This window comes from Telopea speciosissima, chromosome 2 (genome assembly GCF_018873765.1).
Source record: "Telopea speciosissima isolate NSW1024214 ecotype Mountain lineage chromosome 2, Tspe_v1, whole genome shotgun sequence".
NCBI classification, from domain to species: Eukaryota; Viridiplantae; Streptophyta; class Magnoliopsida; order Proteales; family Proteaceae; genus Telopea; species Telopea speciosissima.
This window is the reverse complement of record NC_057917.1, coordinates 61,606,623-61,623,031: the sequence shown is the minus strand read 5'-3', so window position 1 is coordinate 61,623,031 and position 16,409 is coordinate 61,606,623. Positions and strand designations below refer to the sequence as shown.

At 38.2% G+C, this 16,409-nt stretch overlaps 1 protein-coding gene and 1 non-coding gene across 3 annotated transcripts in view; one reads left to right on the top strand and one right to left on the bottom strand.

The window, feature by feature from the left end:
* The first annotated feature begins 11,886 nt into the window (after window positions 1–11,886).
* LOC122651391 (TBC1 domain family member 17) overlaps window positions 11,887–16,409 on the top strand; it is a 48,923-nt gene continuing 44,400 nt past the window's right edge. For both annotated transcript variants that reach the window (XM_043844772.1, XM_043844771.1), the window contains exons 1-5: window positions 11,887–12,080; window positions 12,337–12,510; window positions 12,610–12,679; window positions 12,766–12,873; window positions 15,659–15,743. In XM_043844772.1, coding sequence (XP_043700707.1) covers window positions 12,018–12,080; window positions 12,337–12,510; window positions 12,610–12,679; window positions 12,766–12,873; window positions 15,659–15,743 — 500 coding nt within the window. In that variant the 5' untranslated portion in view covers window positions 11,887–12,017. The remainder of the gene's footprint in view (window positions 12,081–12,336; window positions 12,511–12,609; window positions 12,680–12,765; window positions 12,874–15,658; window positions 15,744–16,409) is intronic.
* Window positions 13,222–13,324, bottom strand: LOC122653331. The gene has a single exon (XR_006331764.1). It is a non-coding gene; the product is annotated as a U6 spliceosomal RNA (small nuclear RNA).

Here is a 16,409-nt window from a genome sequence, read left to right as displayed (position 1 = left end):
AGCTGAACTGGAAACCCGCTTTTCGAACAGAGAAAGAGAGATTACAAACTTGCAATATACGAAAACGAAAACTTCTCCGTCTCGTTTGTTCAGCCTTTTTATTTTCAAAAAAAGGAGTGGGTGGTGGCCTAGTGCGGAGTGGGGTCCGATAAAGAAGAAAAATGAGGATATATATCTGATGCTGTCCTGGACTCCTGTCCTGAGTAAGGTAGAGAGAGAGAGAGAGAGAATTAGGATAGAATTATAAATTTATTATAGTTCCCAACCTCACAGGACACAAGAATGAATAGAACGAGAAAGAAAAAATATTCTGTGTGAAAAGGATTACGGGCTTATGAAACTTCTTAACAGTCAGATTGGCATCTGGAGATTACGGCTATGGGTTGGATTCTAATCTGATGGCAATTACTGCACTCTCTTTCTCTAGAGTTGTTAGGTGGGACCCGGATCCTCTCTCCAGTACCCAGCGTGCATCCGACGGTTATGCGCACGGCTCTGTTAGGTAAGGCATCCAATCATTGACATGAAGATGGGAGTTAAGGGGATGGAAGACAAGTCAACTAATGGACATATCAGGTGAAAAAAAAAAAAAACAGAACTTGGAGGCTCTGTAGCTTCTGTTACAGAGCTGATGTGTTTATTAATTGGTACTGAGGGAGGTTTTTAATAGGAAGTGGAGGGTGACAGTTAAAAAATTAGTTACGAAAGGTCAAGTAACCGTTGGAGGCATATCACGATTCACGCGCCAGGCTACTAGTGTCTTGTGGCTCCGGTTCTTTGGAATTAAGACTGTGAAATGGATTTCGTTTGTAGAATTCTAAAATGAACCTGCCCAATTTGAACCGGGCCAGGACTCAATGTGGTTCATTTTTCCATTCTGAATTGGCCGGAATGAATCAAGAATCAAGAATCAAGAATCAGTCAGAATCTATTTGAAGAATCGGAACCCTAGAAACATAGTGTGAATCGGCTGTTCTAGAGTGAGAGGAATCAGTATCGGTTGAATTTCGATTTTTTAAACCATGGTCCAACCTGAATCAGACAACCCAACTTACCCGACCTTTTCATTCTCAATCTTAAATTAAGGGGAAAGGCGGTCCCATTTAAAAGAGGGTTTTGCCAGGATGGTGGCTTCCGTTGGCAGTTTGATAATGGTTGTAATCCATGGTATCGGCACCAATGTCATTGCCGGTGATATCAATATCAATATCGATACGTATCAATTTTTTTAATTGTATTGGATTGATATTAATCACGATTTAAGATCTATATCGATACAAATCTGTAAATCTGCGAATACATTCAATTCAATACCGATACCTAAAACCATGAGTCCAATTTGACTTTTCCTTCCCAATGCTTCTCATGCTTGATGGTTTATTGATTTTTTTATTTTTTATAAAGTTAAAAATAGGTTGATAGTTGATTCGTTTAGACCTGGTTTTCTTTCTGCCGGCTTGACTTCCGGTCTTAGATGTCGGTCCGAAATTCTTGGCCAACAGCCACTGAAGGAAGGGTTATTGACACAAAACCTATACATGTCTTAACACCATTAGATAACAAAACAATAAGGTCCAATGGCCATCCTTTCTTATTGCCTTGAGTCAACCAACCAACCATCTCTTTGCGATTAGTCCAAATGTCTATCTCTTCCCATCCTTGCATTTTGCTTCGTGTAATTCCTGTAATATTCTTCTGATTTACGAGTCATATATGTTCCCTATAAATCCATGACTCATGGAGTTACAAGAAATTGAGATTTATGAAGTAAAAAACAAATGAACATATAAGTCTTGCTTGTTTTTTGATCATAGCGCGCTGTCATCAAATAGAATAACCAGACAATTTGCAGGTGTTAATCTTTGGAGTACCTCAAGATCAAAATTATTTGACATAGTCACAACATGATCATTGTAGGAGCCAAATCACCTATAAGATGAAAAAAAAATTTGAACTTGGACATAATGTAAAATTAGTTGAAAATTTTTTGTACGATTATGATTGAAATTTTTTATCCTCCTCAGACTGTGTAGTGGCGAGAGTCTCGTGCACTGGGTACACCCTTTTAATATGATTGAGATTTTTGAACACCACTTAATTCTTAATATACCACAAAATAAAATTTAAAATAATAGCAGCCACTGAAAGAACCTATCATGAAATAGCTGAAACAATGTCAAAGTACTATAAGATGTTCAGTTCAGGACCCTAATGATCCTACTGTCCAAATACGTTTACTAAAATCACATGATTACAAAACATGCCAATTTAGTTTTCTTTCCTTTTTTGTTGACGCTTTTACTTCCCAGGGTTCTCAGAGGGATGATGATTTATTGCAATTTATTCCTTGGTTGGTCACCGAAGAAGATAATGAAAATCTTCTTTCTCCTCCATTATTAGAAGAAGTGAGGAGAGCGGTGTTTGATCTATCGGCAGACAGTGATTCGGGGCCAGATGGCTTTTTTGGCTATTTCTTCATTGCTTGTTGAGAGATTGTGGGTAATGATATGTGGGAAGCGGTCAAGGATTTTTTTGCTGGTGGTTTCTTGCCCAGAAGTTACACTTCAGTTCATCTGGTTCTCATCCCCAAAAAGGACTGTCCGAAGGTAATGTCTGATTTCTGCCCGATTAGTCTTTGCAATTTTTCTTACAAAATTATTGCTAAAGTCATTTCCTCTAGATTGGCTTCTATTATTCCTTTCATAATTTCTAAAGAGCAGGGGGGTTTTGTCCAAGGCCGTTGCATTCATGATAATATTGCCTTAGTGCAGGAGGTAGTGCATGACATTAACAGGAAAACTCGAGGGGGGAATGTTGTTCTTAAACTAGACATGGCCAATGCTTACGACAGGTTGGAATGGGAATTTTTGTACAAAGTTTTAGAAAAAATTTATTTTTCCAAATTCTGGATCAGTCTGATTAAGAAAACTGTAGAAAATTGCTGGTTTTCTTTAATTATGAATAGAGGTCCTAGGGGATTCTTCAAATCCTCGAGGGGAGTGAGACAGGGTGTTCCCCTCTCTCCTTCTCGTTTCATTCTTGCGGAAGAGGTATTAAGCAGGGGCCTTCGATCCTTATTCTTGGAAGGAAGAGCGAGGTATTACCAACTGCCAAGGGGGTGTCCAGGAATTTCACATAGTCTCTTTGCGGATGACACAATCATATTCGCTAAGGGTTTTAAAAACTCTCTCAAACAAATCATTGGCTTTATTGGCAGGTATGAGGGGTCGTCAGGGCAGCTTGTAAATAGGCAAAAAAACTGTTTCATTGTGGGGAAGAAAACCGATGACATTAGATGCAGAATGATTGAGATGGTGACAGGGTTTTCCAGGAAAGATCTCCCATTCACCTACTTGGGTGCTCCAATGTATTCAAGGCATCTTCAAGTTAATTTTTTTGATGAGTTCTTGGCCAAAATGCAAAAGAAAATTTTAGGCTGGAAAGGCAAATTGTTATCTGCAAGGGAGAGAGTTACTCTAGTAAAGCATGTTTTGGCTTCTATGCCAATTCATATTATCTCCACCCTAAATCCCCCCAAGTCTGTAATTTCTAAGTTTAATGTCATCTACACTGATTTTCTATGGGGTCACTCTGAATGGAGCAAGCATCATCACTAGGTTGGATGGCAAAAAATCACTCAACCGGTGGTAAGGGGGGTCTTGGCATTCGCCGGTTAGAAGACACTAGTAAAGCCTTGAGAATTAAAGGCCTGTGGCGCATAATGACAGAGAATTCTATGTGGTGTTCCTTCTTTAAGGTGAAATTTTTAAAAAATCAGCATATCGCCTTGGCGGGGATCAGGAAAATTGGATTGATATCTTGGAGAGCAGCTTTACAGCACAAAGATTTTCTTCTTGTAAATTCACGTTGGCTCATTGGATCGGGAGACATCAATTTTTGGTTAGACAATTGATCCGGTTGGGGTCCGTTAATGGATTATGTCGATGGAGCATTAAATCTAGACTTGGAAATTCGAGTTAAAGAAGTCCTACACTCTGATAGGTCTAGGGGTGGTGAAGTCTTGAGGCAAATTGATTCCCAAGCAATTAGGGATAGCATTCTGAACACTAACTATTGCATCACAAATAAAGAAGATAAATTGATTTGGGCTCTGCAAAGTGATGGATCTTTTTCTACTAAATCAGCTTGGAATGAAATCAAGGCTACCGGTCAAGTAAAACCTTTTGCAAAATGGCTTTGGAACAAATCTCTCCCCCCTAAGATTGGTTTCTTTCCTAGCAAATCATGTGCGGAGATATCCCAACAGATGAGTCTCTGAAAAGATTGGGTATTCCTTTAGCATCCAAATGTTCCTGCTGCGCAATTCCAGCTTGTGAATCATCTTACCATTGCTTGATTGAGGGCGTGACAGCTACCAAGGTATGGAAATGCTTCTCTATAATATTTGATGTTGAGATTATCATGGCCCAAGGTATAAGAAGTAGAATGTTGTTTTGGCAAGAACACACCAGGAGAAAAGGTCTATGTGGGAGGATTATGGGGTTGATTCCTTCTCTCATCGTTTGGGAAATGTGGAAGGAGAGAAATGGCAGGAGACATGGGGAAAAACCCCGCCCTGCCAGTTCAATTGTAGAAGCGATTGAGGGTTGGGTGAGAGAAATCCCTGAAATTGGCCTCTTCAAAAAGACTCCTTTTAAAGAGAATCTGATCCTCCAAAATTTTAAAATTCCCCATTCCTAGAATCATTCCCATAGCCACGGGCTATCTATTGGTGCCCTCCTTTCAATGCCATAAAGCTCAATGTGGATGGTGCATGTTAAGGTAATCCTGGGATAGGTGGAGGAGGGGGTATTGCTAGGGATGGAAGATGTCAGGTGTTGGCTGCATTTGCAAATTACTATGGAGAGTGTACTAACTCAATAGCTGAATTTAGAGCAATTCCAGACGGTCTTTAGATCTGCACTGAGATGGGTCTCTTGGAATTCCATGTAAATTTTGATATTGCAATGGCAGTACACTGCATCACTAAGAAGAAGTGCAAGGTTTGGAGGGGGTGGTACTAGTTCCACGAAATTTTGTGCCTGATTCAATCTCTCTGTCCTATGATTTCGTTCACCTTTAGAGAAGGTAACAGAGCTGCGGATTGGTTGGCGAATTAAGCTTGTGACTCGTCCTCCAACACAGTGTTTCATGACTGGGACGACCTTCCCCCGGCTCTGAAAAATATCACACAGGAAGACGTGGCGGTCCTTCCAGTTATTCGTAGATGATTCTCCTTTTTTGTTCGGTTTTTTTGTTTGGGTAGTTTGGTTTGGTCCTCAGGGCCTATGGTGGTGGTGAGTAAGTGTGCATTTGTATCCTCGGCTTGGGGTAAGGTGGGTATGTCCCTCCCTTGTATTCTTTTGATTTAGTTTGAGTATTAATAAAATGGTAGGGGCCAGCCTGGGTCCCAGGTAATATTTGGGTTTTAAAAAAAAAAGTATATATATATATATATATATAAAATATAAAAAATATTAGTATTCATAAATTTTGAAATACAATGCTTAGTACAAAGACCCTTGTGTAAACTTTTTCCAAAAAATAAAAACAATTTAAACTTAAGATCAATGGGTAAGGATCAAACATATTTCTATAACCCATTAGTCATAATATTACTATTACCACTATCATTATTTTTAACTATACATTTTGCAACAGACTGAGTAGTAAGAGAATCATTTTAAGATATTCACCCATTTACTAGGCATGAAATTTGGTACAATAGGTATCATCAAAACCTCTTTATAAATTGAAACCGAAAAAAGGAAATTTAAAAGTGAAACATTCCATGTACCATTTAATATTAGCTCACTCATGCAAGCGAAAGAGGGATGATAAACTTAACTTTTATAGCAAAGTGAAATGGAAGTAGTACACCCGTCTCCAACCCTTTAACACACCTCAATCTTTAACACAAGTAAAATAGTGACAATACTATTTCAAACCAAAGAATCTCATATTCTCCAAACCACCGGATTTAATAGATCATTAATCCTAAAATATTTTGCCTTTAAAACTTGGCTCCATAAAGAAGATGTACCAGTAAATAATCTCCACCCTAATTTAACCAACAATGACTTATTATGAACCATCAAATCCTTAAAAGTCTAAACCACCTAATTGTTTTAGTCTACATACAACATTTCAAGCAGTAGGAGATCACTTCCTGTTATACCCGCACCCCGGGAGTATAATTAATTATTAATTCTTTCTCGTGACGTGTAGTTATCACTGCCACATATGCCGGTGAGTTGTTCTCACTGGTGGTCAAACCCAGCTATAAAATTATTGACCATAGTACGAGTTTGCCTGTGGAAACTAGTCGGGATCACGGAGGTTGCACCTTGACATGTCAGGGGTAAGTAGTTGACCAAATTTATTGTGTGCTTACTACCCTCTCAAAGCCCTCGAAGTGTGGTCCAAAGGCCCTGACCTCTTATGATGGGAACCACCTTCCTACTTGCATCGGAGGCAAGGTTACTGGCTGCCTCCGACCCTGCATCCAATGTTGCTGACAGGGACCCTTGTGGGTGAGACCCTGTGGCTAAGGTACTATTGGTGCCCTGCCATGTTTGACCCTACCCAAATAGATCCTAGGTTACACTTATGAGGCCTTATCCAAATAGGCCAATAAAGGTGCTTTTCTATATGAGAGAGATGAGTAGTACTATTCCTTATTCTCTTTTTCTTTCCTAACCTAATCGTGAAAGGAGAGGAGAGCTTTGAAGAGAGGAGGCAACAAGGAGGAGAAGGAGGGGAAGAAGAAGAAGGAAACGGCTGCTGGGTTTGGAGCTTTAAAGAGGGCACATCTTGTGTATCTCAGACCAGGTAAGCCAAGTGCCCCTTTTCCCCCCTTTTTTCTCTCTTTCCCCCTTGCTCGTTTGAGCTTGGGTGGTTCTTTGGTTGCAGCCCCAAGATGGGGATTTCTTTTTGGAAACCCAAAGGATTAGCTCGAGCCATGTGTAGTTTCCCTTGTGGGATGCTGTCTTATTTTCTTTACATCCCTTGAGATCTCCAACTAGGTCTCTTGACCTAAGGTTCCAACCACCAAAGGAAACCCCAAATCTGGATTTTTTGAGCTTTTGATCCTTTAAACTCCCCTTAAATCTTTGGATGTTGGGTGTTTCTAAGACCCAAATAAACTCCAAGACACCCCCTCCCTAGTCCCTTGAGGCTTAGAGAACCAAATGGGACAACCCTGGGCTTTTAAAGACCTTGAAATCACACTTGGGTTGCATCGGAGGCAGAGTCTGCGTGAGTCCGATGTTGCCTCCGATGTGTCCTGAGCTTGCAGGGAAGGTCGGAGGCAAGACTGCGTGAGTCCGATGTTTGCCTCCGATGTGGCCTGAGCCTGCAGGAAGGTCGGAGGCAAGCCTGCTGAGTCCGACGTTGCCTCCGACGCAGTTTTTAAGGCTTATAACTTATGTAAACTGTGGGGTTTCTCTATGAGGCCTCCCATACACTCTCTCACACTCTTATTCACTTCCATAGGCGCCAACATATGTGCAATGGAGTGATTTTGAGCGGGAATCGTTGCGCTTATACAAATTCTATTTGAAGTAATTGGTGAGTGGGTTTGGGTGACTGTTTGAGCTTGTTTACTATTGCTTATTCATGCATTTATGAATTATATTGTGACATTATCATTCAAGGATGATTGCATATTTGCATTTATTCTTATTCGATGATGATGATGATTGATTAGGATGATATGGATTTGTGTTGGGTTACGGTGCCAAAAAGTACTGGCACCAGAACCCCCGAATTACGTGGAATTATATATTGCATCTCATTCTTGCCTGTATGCGCCGTGTTGTGCTGGTACCCGGGTGTTAGATGGAATGAGACGTTGACACACCCGGATGTACCTCTCAACACTATAGGATTCATGTAGTATATCTGTGGTTAGGCTCAGTTCCCTATGCTACGACCCTTACCAACAGGGGTTTAGGTGTTGGGTAGCCAGAGCACCTGGCTGTGGAGAGTTAGAGAGGCCAGGCCAGGGGTAGTAATGGTTATCGGGTCCGCCTGCGGGTGGTGATGACTACGACCGGCACGGGCTCCATAGTAATAATTGAGGTTGCATTATGGTGAGAATGGAAGGATCCACAGTGTCTTCCCGAGTTATTGCAATAGCATATACCCATTGACTTAGCATTGTGTGTTAGGTGGTAAATGAATTAATAATGGCATGCACCATGGACTATTTGTGATTGTGTGATTGTGCATCCCCTTTTCTCTCTCACTAGCTCGATGGAGCTAACCCCCGTGTACACATTCTTTTTAGATTTTGATGCAGTTGATTACTGTGGAGCCAGAGACCGTGACTGAGGATCATGGCGATGGTTGCCCATGATGATTGTGCCTACGGGCTGTATTGATACTTGGGACTTGTTCTCTTCTTTTGTTTTTTTTGGGGCGACGTGCCTTGTATAGATATTTATTGTTATACTTGTTTTGGGGTAGTTATGCTATGGTCATTCGGGATATCCATCCAAACTATTTATGTATCACTTAGCCGTGTGAACATGAGGTAACTACTGTAAATGCTTCCGCTTATTTTATGATCGTTGGAAATGTAATATTCCTTTGTCTTTCGCACTCTGATATTATTGTATTGTAATATTGGTTTATGACTGTGAGTTAGCCACTGCATCGAGATCCTGGCGGTGAGGTGGGATGACGCGTGTCACCCCAATCATACCCTGATATTGTATCCTATCCCTTGTCGGGATAGGGATGTGACACTTCCGATACCCCAATTCAACACCTCTACAAAAAACAAAACAAATAGAATTTAAAGTATTACAAGTGTAACTGAGCATTAAAAAAAAAAGACATCCAATAGGTTGGAATCAAATTGAGAATTGACTTAATCAAAATCCCATGCTCAACTTATGATAACAATATAAATTTTCATTTACCCAATTTCCTCTTAATTCTAGAAATAACTTGATTCTAAAGAAGAGACATGATTCTTATTAAGAAAATAGGTGTACCCAAATAAGTCGTAAACTCATCAATAGTTTAACACATAAACATTGAAAGACCATACTTCTAGTAGGCTAAGATACAAAATTACCAAACAATACCCCACTTACAACTATTACTCTTTATATCTATTGTAAAATATGGGCATTTTTCTTCACCCATAGTGAAAGAGGTAACTTTTCACCTTAGGTAATGATAGTTGTGGAATGAAGGTCAGAAAACAAGGGAGTCTTTTCAGAATTTGTTCAAAAAAGGGAGAGTAATAATAACTCTATAGATATATGGGTTTTCTTTCTCCCATGTTGAAGAAATTTTTTTTCATAAAAAAATATATGTTGTCTTAGCCTCATCAAGGTCTTTGGGAGTCCTTTTGTTCGGAGGATGTTCTAATGCTTGTATGTATGTTTTTGTCCAATGAGGCCTAATAATATTTCCCTCTTTATGGTCGTGTTTGCACAAAAAAAGGGGGACTTTGTAAGCTAATCTTTTTTCATGGGAATACATGTGGGGGTAACTATACAAAGTGATAAACATACAAAGCGTCTAAGGTACATATCGATAATCATGCTAACATATTTTGAGATAAATTTTATATAGAGGAAGACAAGGTAGTGCTTGTGCATGAAATTAAGGTATACAGATAGTAGGTTCGAGGACTAGAAAATATGGCATGTGTCAGGAAAAATCCTATGAAACTTCAATGCTTAACAACAATGAAAACAAAATGATAAAAAAAAAAAAAAAGCCAACTTTTTTAAGATTTAATAATTTTCTATTATTTAAATTTTAATACTTTAATATTTTCCTTACTTTTTTTTTTTAAAGACCATGTTTCTCTTCACTCACAATGTTAAGAGAACATATTACACCATGACATCTAATTTTTGGATTGAAATGGAAATTTTGACTTCCAACAATATTGAGCAGGGGTTAATGATGAAATCCACCTGCCTAAGAGTCCAATCATAAAATCACATCATTGCAGATGAAGAGATTTTCTCTCCATCGTAGGTGACAAAAATTTTTCACCATTCTTAGTCTTTGAACTTCATTAGTCCATTGTACAATGTTTGTTCATTACTGCTCCACAATATGCGGTAGGCAACATATATAACATATCAACTAGAGGTAATTTATGAAAATATAAGCCTAATGTTTCGTTGTTTAAAAAATCTTATCCATTAGTAGTGTATAAAGCCATTAAAGCAATTTTAATAAAAGCATTGAAACGTAAAAAAATAAAATAATAAAAGCAATCATAATATAACAAAAAACATTATAACCAAAAAAATTGACTTGTATTTGAGAAATTTCAGTCGCTTAGGTCCATATAGAATAATCCAAAACACAATTGACAAAAAACAATAAATTCAACTTAATATGCAAGCATGTACAAATAAATAAAAAAAGGCATACCCAATGCATGAGGCCTCCACCACTACGGGGTTTGGGGAGGGTCATAATTAATATATGCAACCTTACCCCTACTTTCGCAAAGAAGTTATTTCCAAACTCGAACCCTTGACCACTTGGTCATAATGGAACAACATTTACAATTGCACCAAGGCCCCACCCTCTATGCATGTACAAATTAATAAATAACAAATAAACCTTAAGACACAAATCATAGAACCTAATAGTAGTCGCTACTTTGTGTAACACAAAATAATGTCCATGGCATGTTGTTTCCATGGTATGATACAAATTAAGTTCCTTTGAAATTTTGTAAATTGCTTATATTGAAGCTGGTAAAACAATGATGGATTTCAAGTATCAGTATAGTCTCATAGCATATTCAATACAATTAAATAGTATAAATGTTGAGATCCATATTGTGAAAGAACCCTACTAGAATGAACAATGATGTGAAGCCAAGACTTTCGAAGTCACTATTATAATATATTAAAAATCAATTGAAAACCAAGTTTATGTGGAATTGAAACCACATTAAGGTAAACTATGTTTTTATTTTATTTAATTTTTATGCTATATGAATATATAAAGTGAGAAAACAACTTAAACATTAAATTGCAAGTTTATTTTTCACTAAAAAAAAAAAAAATGGAAATTTAATAATATATTATTAGCATATGTTAGTTGAATATGAAAAATTGGAATTCACATGAAATTTGCCTAGTCATTTTAAGTAGATGAAGTGAGAGATAGCGAAATTCCTTATTCGTTAAGTTTCAACCTATATAAAAGTTGTAATGATAATAAATAATGTTGTACGCAATTTGCATTGGAGGTGTCAAAAGTAGGTTTAATCGAATCCTACTTATTAAACCCAAAATTGAAACCAGACAATTATAATCACTTAGGTTAGATTTTGTATGATTTATATTTCAATTTCAGATTGATTTCATGAAATAATCAATAAAAAAAATTTTGATCAAGAAATTAAAAAAAATAAAATTGCATTTGTAATTCAATATGAAATATTTCAAGAATAAAAATTTGCATTTGTAATTCAATTTTTGAGAATAGATTCTCTATATTATATATAGCGGTGGGGTCTTCTCCAATGGGAGATCGCCCAATGAGGCATCCAACGGCTGGCTAGCAAGCATACATCTTGGTGTGCGCCCAATCAGCACAGTTAGGCAGCCCAACTGGTGGATGCTCATTGGGCAATGCTCTTATTTGAGAGGATTCTATTCAGTTCAGATCTGCTACCTACATGGGGAAGGGTGGGGACAGATCTGACCCTTCCATGGGGGTGTGGTGGAGGGGTCAGATCTGTCCCCTCCCGTCCCCATGTGGGTGGCTGAACCGGATTCGGGTCGGTCTCCAATGACAGAAATTCAGATGCTTACCTAGAGATTCTTTTCCAAGCTGGCGCCGAGGACTTTTCCTCAGTTTTAATAATAAGACAAAAACTGCCTGTGTTTCCAATATGTCCCGTCTTGTCACGTTTCTCTCTCCTCTCTCGCGCTCTCTATCCCTTCGTGACTAAGAAAACCAGAGCTCCATCCCTCAGTTTCTCGTTCAGCGATCACTTCGTTCGTCACAAATCACTCGTGATGCACGAAACGGAATTGCACGATTTGTCAGACGATTCAGATTACGCTGCTTCACAGCAGCAGGTAACTGATCTCTTGATTCTCTTCCAATCTCTCTCACTTTTTCTCATTGCAACAAATTTTCTAGTTCGATTGCTATGCTGTTTAATCCTTCGTAAATCTAGAAACTGAAATAAAATGATCGAAGTTTCCTACAGAAACGTTGCATTGATTGTATACAGGCTTCCAATCTTATCGTAATAGAACCCCGAGCTTCAAAGTTTACAAGTAGTATTGTACTTCTTTCCCAATTGTTAATCATTTCCGTCTGTGTTTAAAGGGACCAGGAAGTATTTCACGGACTGATAGTGGTAGAAGAACTGCCGCGCACGTACCTGATGGAGCCGAAGTCGTCTATTCCAAGGATAATGTGACTATTCATCCGACCCAATATGCATCTGAAAGGATAAGTGGACGGTTACGCCTTATCAAGCAAGGCTCTTCCCTGTTTTTGGTATTACATCTGTTGCCCCTTCTTTAACTTTCTGATATTTTGTTAAATTTTTCGTGTGCTCTTTGATAATCTCCGTCCTCATGTATTTGATTCCGGTAGACATGGATTCCTTATAAACCCAGCCCAAGTTCGAATGAGGGTGCAGGACAAAGCATTATATCCGACAGAGGTGAGACGATACTTAGTGATGCTACGCATTACATTTATTTCATTGAAGTGCTAAATTAATTGATGTGGTACTGGTCCCTCATGCAGATAGGAATCTATATACTATTAGAGCTGTCCCTCTCACTGATATACGATCTGTTCGTCGCCACACTCCAACTCTAGGCTGGCAATATGTAATTATTGTGCTGTCAACAGGTTAGTTCTTCACCTCCTACTTGCAGATTTCTCAATTATAGACTTTTTTTGTCTTCCAATTAATTTGTTCATTAACTTTTCTCGTGGTTACTTGGTGAAACCTATACGTATGGTGTTTTTAATTGTACCACTTTTCGACATTTTGTTTTATCCTGTCTGCAATTTGTATTTATAGATTATTTCAGATATCCAGGTCTGACTAGTTTGGAACGGATATTCTGTACTGCTAAGCTGGTTGAATCTGTTCTACATGGACCCAACTAATTCTTGTGATCTTCAATTAACTGACTTCCTGACTGGAGCTTTTGCTAGAAGAGAAAGAAAGAGGCAACAGGTTGCCCAAGGACTAGATGATGGATCTTTTTCTTGATTTCTGCATGTCATTCGTACGCAGGGGCCATGCTAATCTTCTTTATTTGGTTCATCATATATCTCAAGGAAGGCATTAGATGATGGGGCTTAAAAGGTGAAAATTAATGACTCTGGAGCATAGTTGTCAAGGCGTCGTTAGGCTCCTTGACAACTATGGTTGCCTACTTGCCTTGTTCGCCCAGGTGGGCGCCTTGGTTGCCTTGTGCTCAGGCTTCCCTCCAATGCCTTGGGTCGCCTAGATGTTGTGACAACTCTGCTCTAGAGAATGGAGATAACTAATAACGGGAAGTGCAAAAAATATTATGTGCAACGAGATTTCTGGAACCTGAGTATGGATCGATCTCTACTATTACCGGGGAACGGAAGCCTCTTCTATTTATAGTGCGGGCCAAGACCGTATTAAAAAATTTGTAAGGGAAATTTTTGGACAATCTATAGAAAATGAAGTTCAACTGAGACACTTGGTTGTGGAATGAATAATTTCAAAATTGCCGTAGAATTAAGAGGCATAGTCTTAATGCATGACAAGAAGCTAAAAACAAAGAAACTTAGAAGTGTCTTAGGTTTCTCAGAGAGAAGTTAGGAAAGAAGTCGAGTCAAAACCGAGGCATGTGAGTATGTTATGATAACTTTAAGTTCCAGGGATAGCATGAAATATGTATGCGAACTAGCTGGAATGGGAAAGAGGAAAATTAGAGACTGAAATCATGACCGATGGCTTAGACCAGTTTTGGTATGATTTCTATTTCGATTTCGGATTGATTTCATGAAATAGTCAATAAATAGATTGTTGATTTATACATTTACGCTGCACTTTCCTAACAGTTCAAGCTTTTTGATGAAACTGTAGTGAACATAGATTTTTTTTTATCAAAAAATTGAAATTGTTTTGGTTGCATCAATCTGAAATATTTCAAGAATAAGAAATCTATTTGATAGTTCATTAATAAATTCTCTATATTTCCTTGGGAGAGGATGGAGGTGGTGTGGCAGTGGTGGCAGGGTGGTGGTGAGACTATCTTAAGAAGAAGAAGGGTGGTGTTTTATTTTTAACTTGAAATTACTGTTTTATCCACAAATTAGCCATGTGCTCATTAAAAAGCAAGAGTGAAATCAATTTCAATTTCAAAATTGAAAGAGCTCTTTATCTATTTCAGAATTTCTGTTCTAATTGATTTCTATTTCACTGAAATGAGGTGCAAAAATCAAACCAAACAATTTTCGAAAGAGAAATCATCCCATGAAATTGAAGTAAAAATCATACCAAATCAGGCATTAATGCTTTATGGATGACGAATAAGGAATGACATCAAAGGATTGGGATATTATATAAAACTAGATGATCTATTTCCAGCAACTACGAAATGAAACCCTTAAGGGAAGTGACACTTTAGTGGAAATCAGTCGTACTATAGAAACTATTAATTTGGATGTCTTCTGAGGACTGTTATGTTTTTGTTGAACTGTTCAATCCGGTGGTCAAGTTTGGCACTGTTGATGTCTGAAATCCTTGACTAATTTGGAAATTCATGAAGGAAATAAAGAACTAATTACTCGTTGACTACTGGAAATATTAATACTCCTTATGACTAAGGGAGTACCAATAACCAATTGATTGATGGGGTATGCTAATGCATTCTTGTTAACAGCCAGTCATATTTTCTGAGTTTTGAATCTTTTCTTAATTAATTGGGTTATTAACAACCGTTGTGAGCCTTGGCGCAATGGTTAAGTTGCGCTATTGCAACCATCAGGTTGCTGGTTCGAAACCTGGAAACCGCCTCTTTGCGAAGCGGGGGTAAGGGTGTGTACATTGCCCCTCCCAGACCCTGCAGTAGCGGGAGCCTCGTGCACTGGGATGTTCGTTTTTTTTTTTATTAATTAGTTTTAACAAAGAAAAAAAGCCATCCCGATTTCTGGGAATTTAATAGGTTTTACGAGAGAGATAATTGTGCTATTGCAACCTGTTGGTTGCGGGTTCAAAACCTGGAAACAGCCTCTCCTGCAAAGTTCTGGATCACCAACAGCTGTGGTGCTTTTTTCAATTTAAAAATGCCTAATATGCTCTAAAGCTTCAAGCTATTTTATATCCCTTTAGGATTTTTATGCTGTTGAATCCTGAAATAGCCAAAGGAAATTGTAGTGTGACTCTATTTTTACTATTCTTCCGATGCTAGTGTGATCATCTACCATCATCATATTTTCTTGTCCTCAAATTGCCATCCATGATACACCAAATACCAATGACACCTACATTTGACTGTAACACTGTTCCGATTCTTGCCACTTATTTTGGGCTGTATTTGGTTAATGCATTTCCAAGTTGACTTTTGCATGCTCATACACTGATTTTCTTAGCACAGGCTATGAATTTGAAGTTTCCATTCCTTGTCTAACTGGAACTCTTCTGCAGGACTTGCATTTCCTCCTCTATACTTCTATAGTGGAGGTGTTCGTGAATTCCTTGCAACATTAAAGCAACATTTTTTTCTTGTGAGGTTGGTTCTCTTTGTCCTTTATTATGCGTGTCTGTTAATGTTTCTGCTCTTCTTTCTTTTTGTTATGAATACGGCTATACATGTTTAACACAATGTTTTACTAACCTGAACTAGATGGGCAACATAGGAGGCAGGTCACATATAGAGTTGGTTTCATAACTGATCCATATAGTAGGACTGTAATTTGTACTTGTTGTAACAGGTTGAGCCAACCCAACCCAATCTAGTATCTCAACCTGTGCTGACAATCTGAGCTTAACCTGATTTTCCGACTTCTCAATGAAAGGACAAATCATGTTGTTCTCTTTAGGCCAAATAGGATTGTCAGTCAGGATATCCTTGTTTATCTCATAAGTAAAAAATTCCTATATCTTTTAAATATGTTAGGTTCAATTTCTCTTGTTTGGAACAGAACCATAGGGTTTGACTGTAAGAGCAATGAGAGGGATCTTTTAGTTAGTGACAAGGATTTCATTTTAGAAACAGTGGGAAGAGGAAGAATATATGTTGCATGGCTGTTGACAACAACAACAACTCTTCCTTATGCCCTTATCCCAACTAAATGTTGCTTGGCTGTTGAAATAATGTTATTTTCCTTCCTGAAATTTTCACCTCCAATTTCTATATTATTATTATTATTATTATTATATATATATTTTAAATATT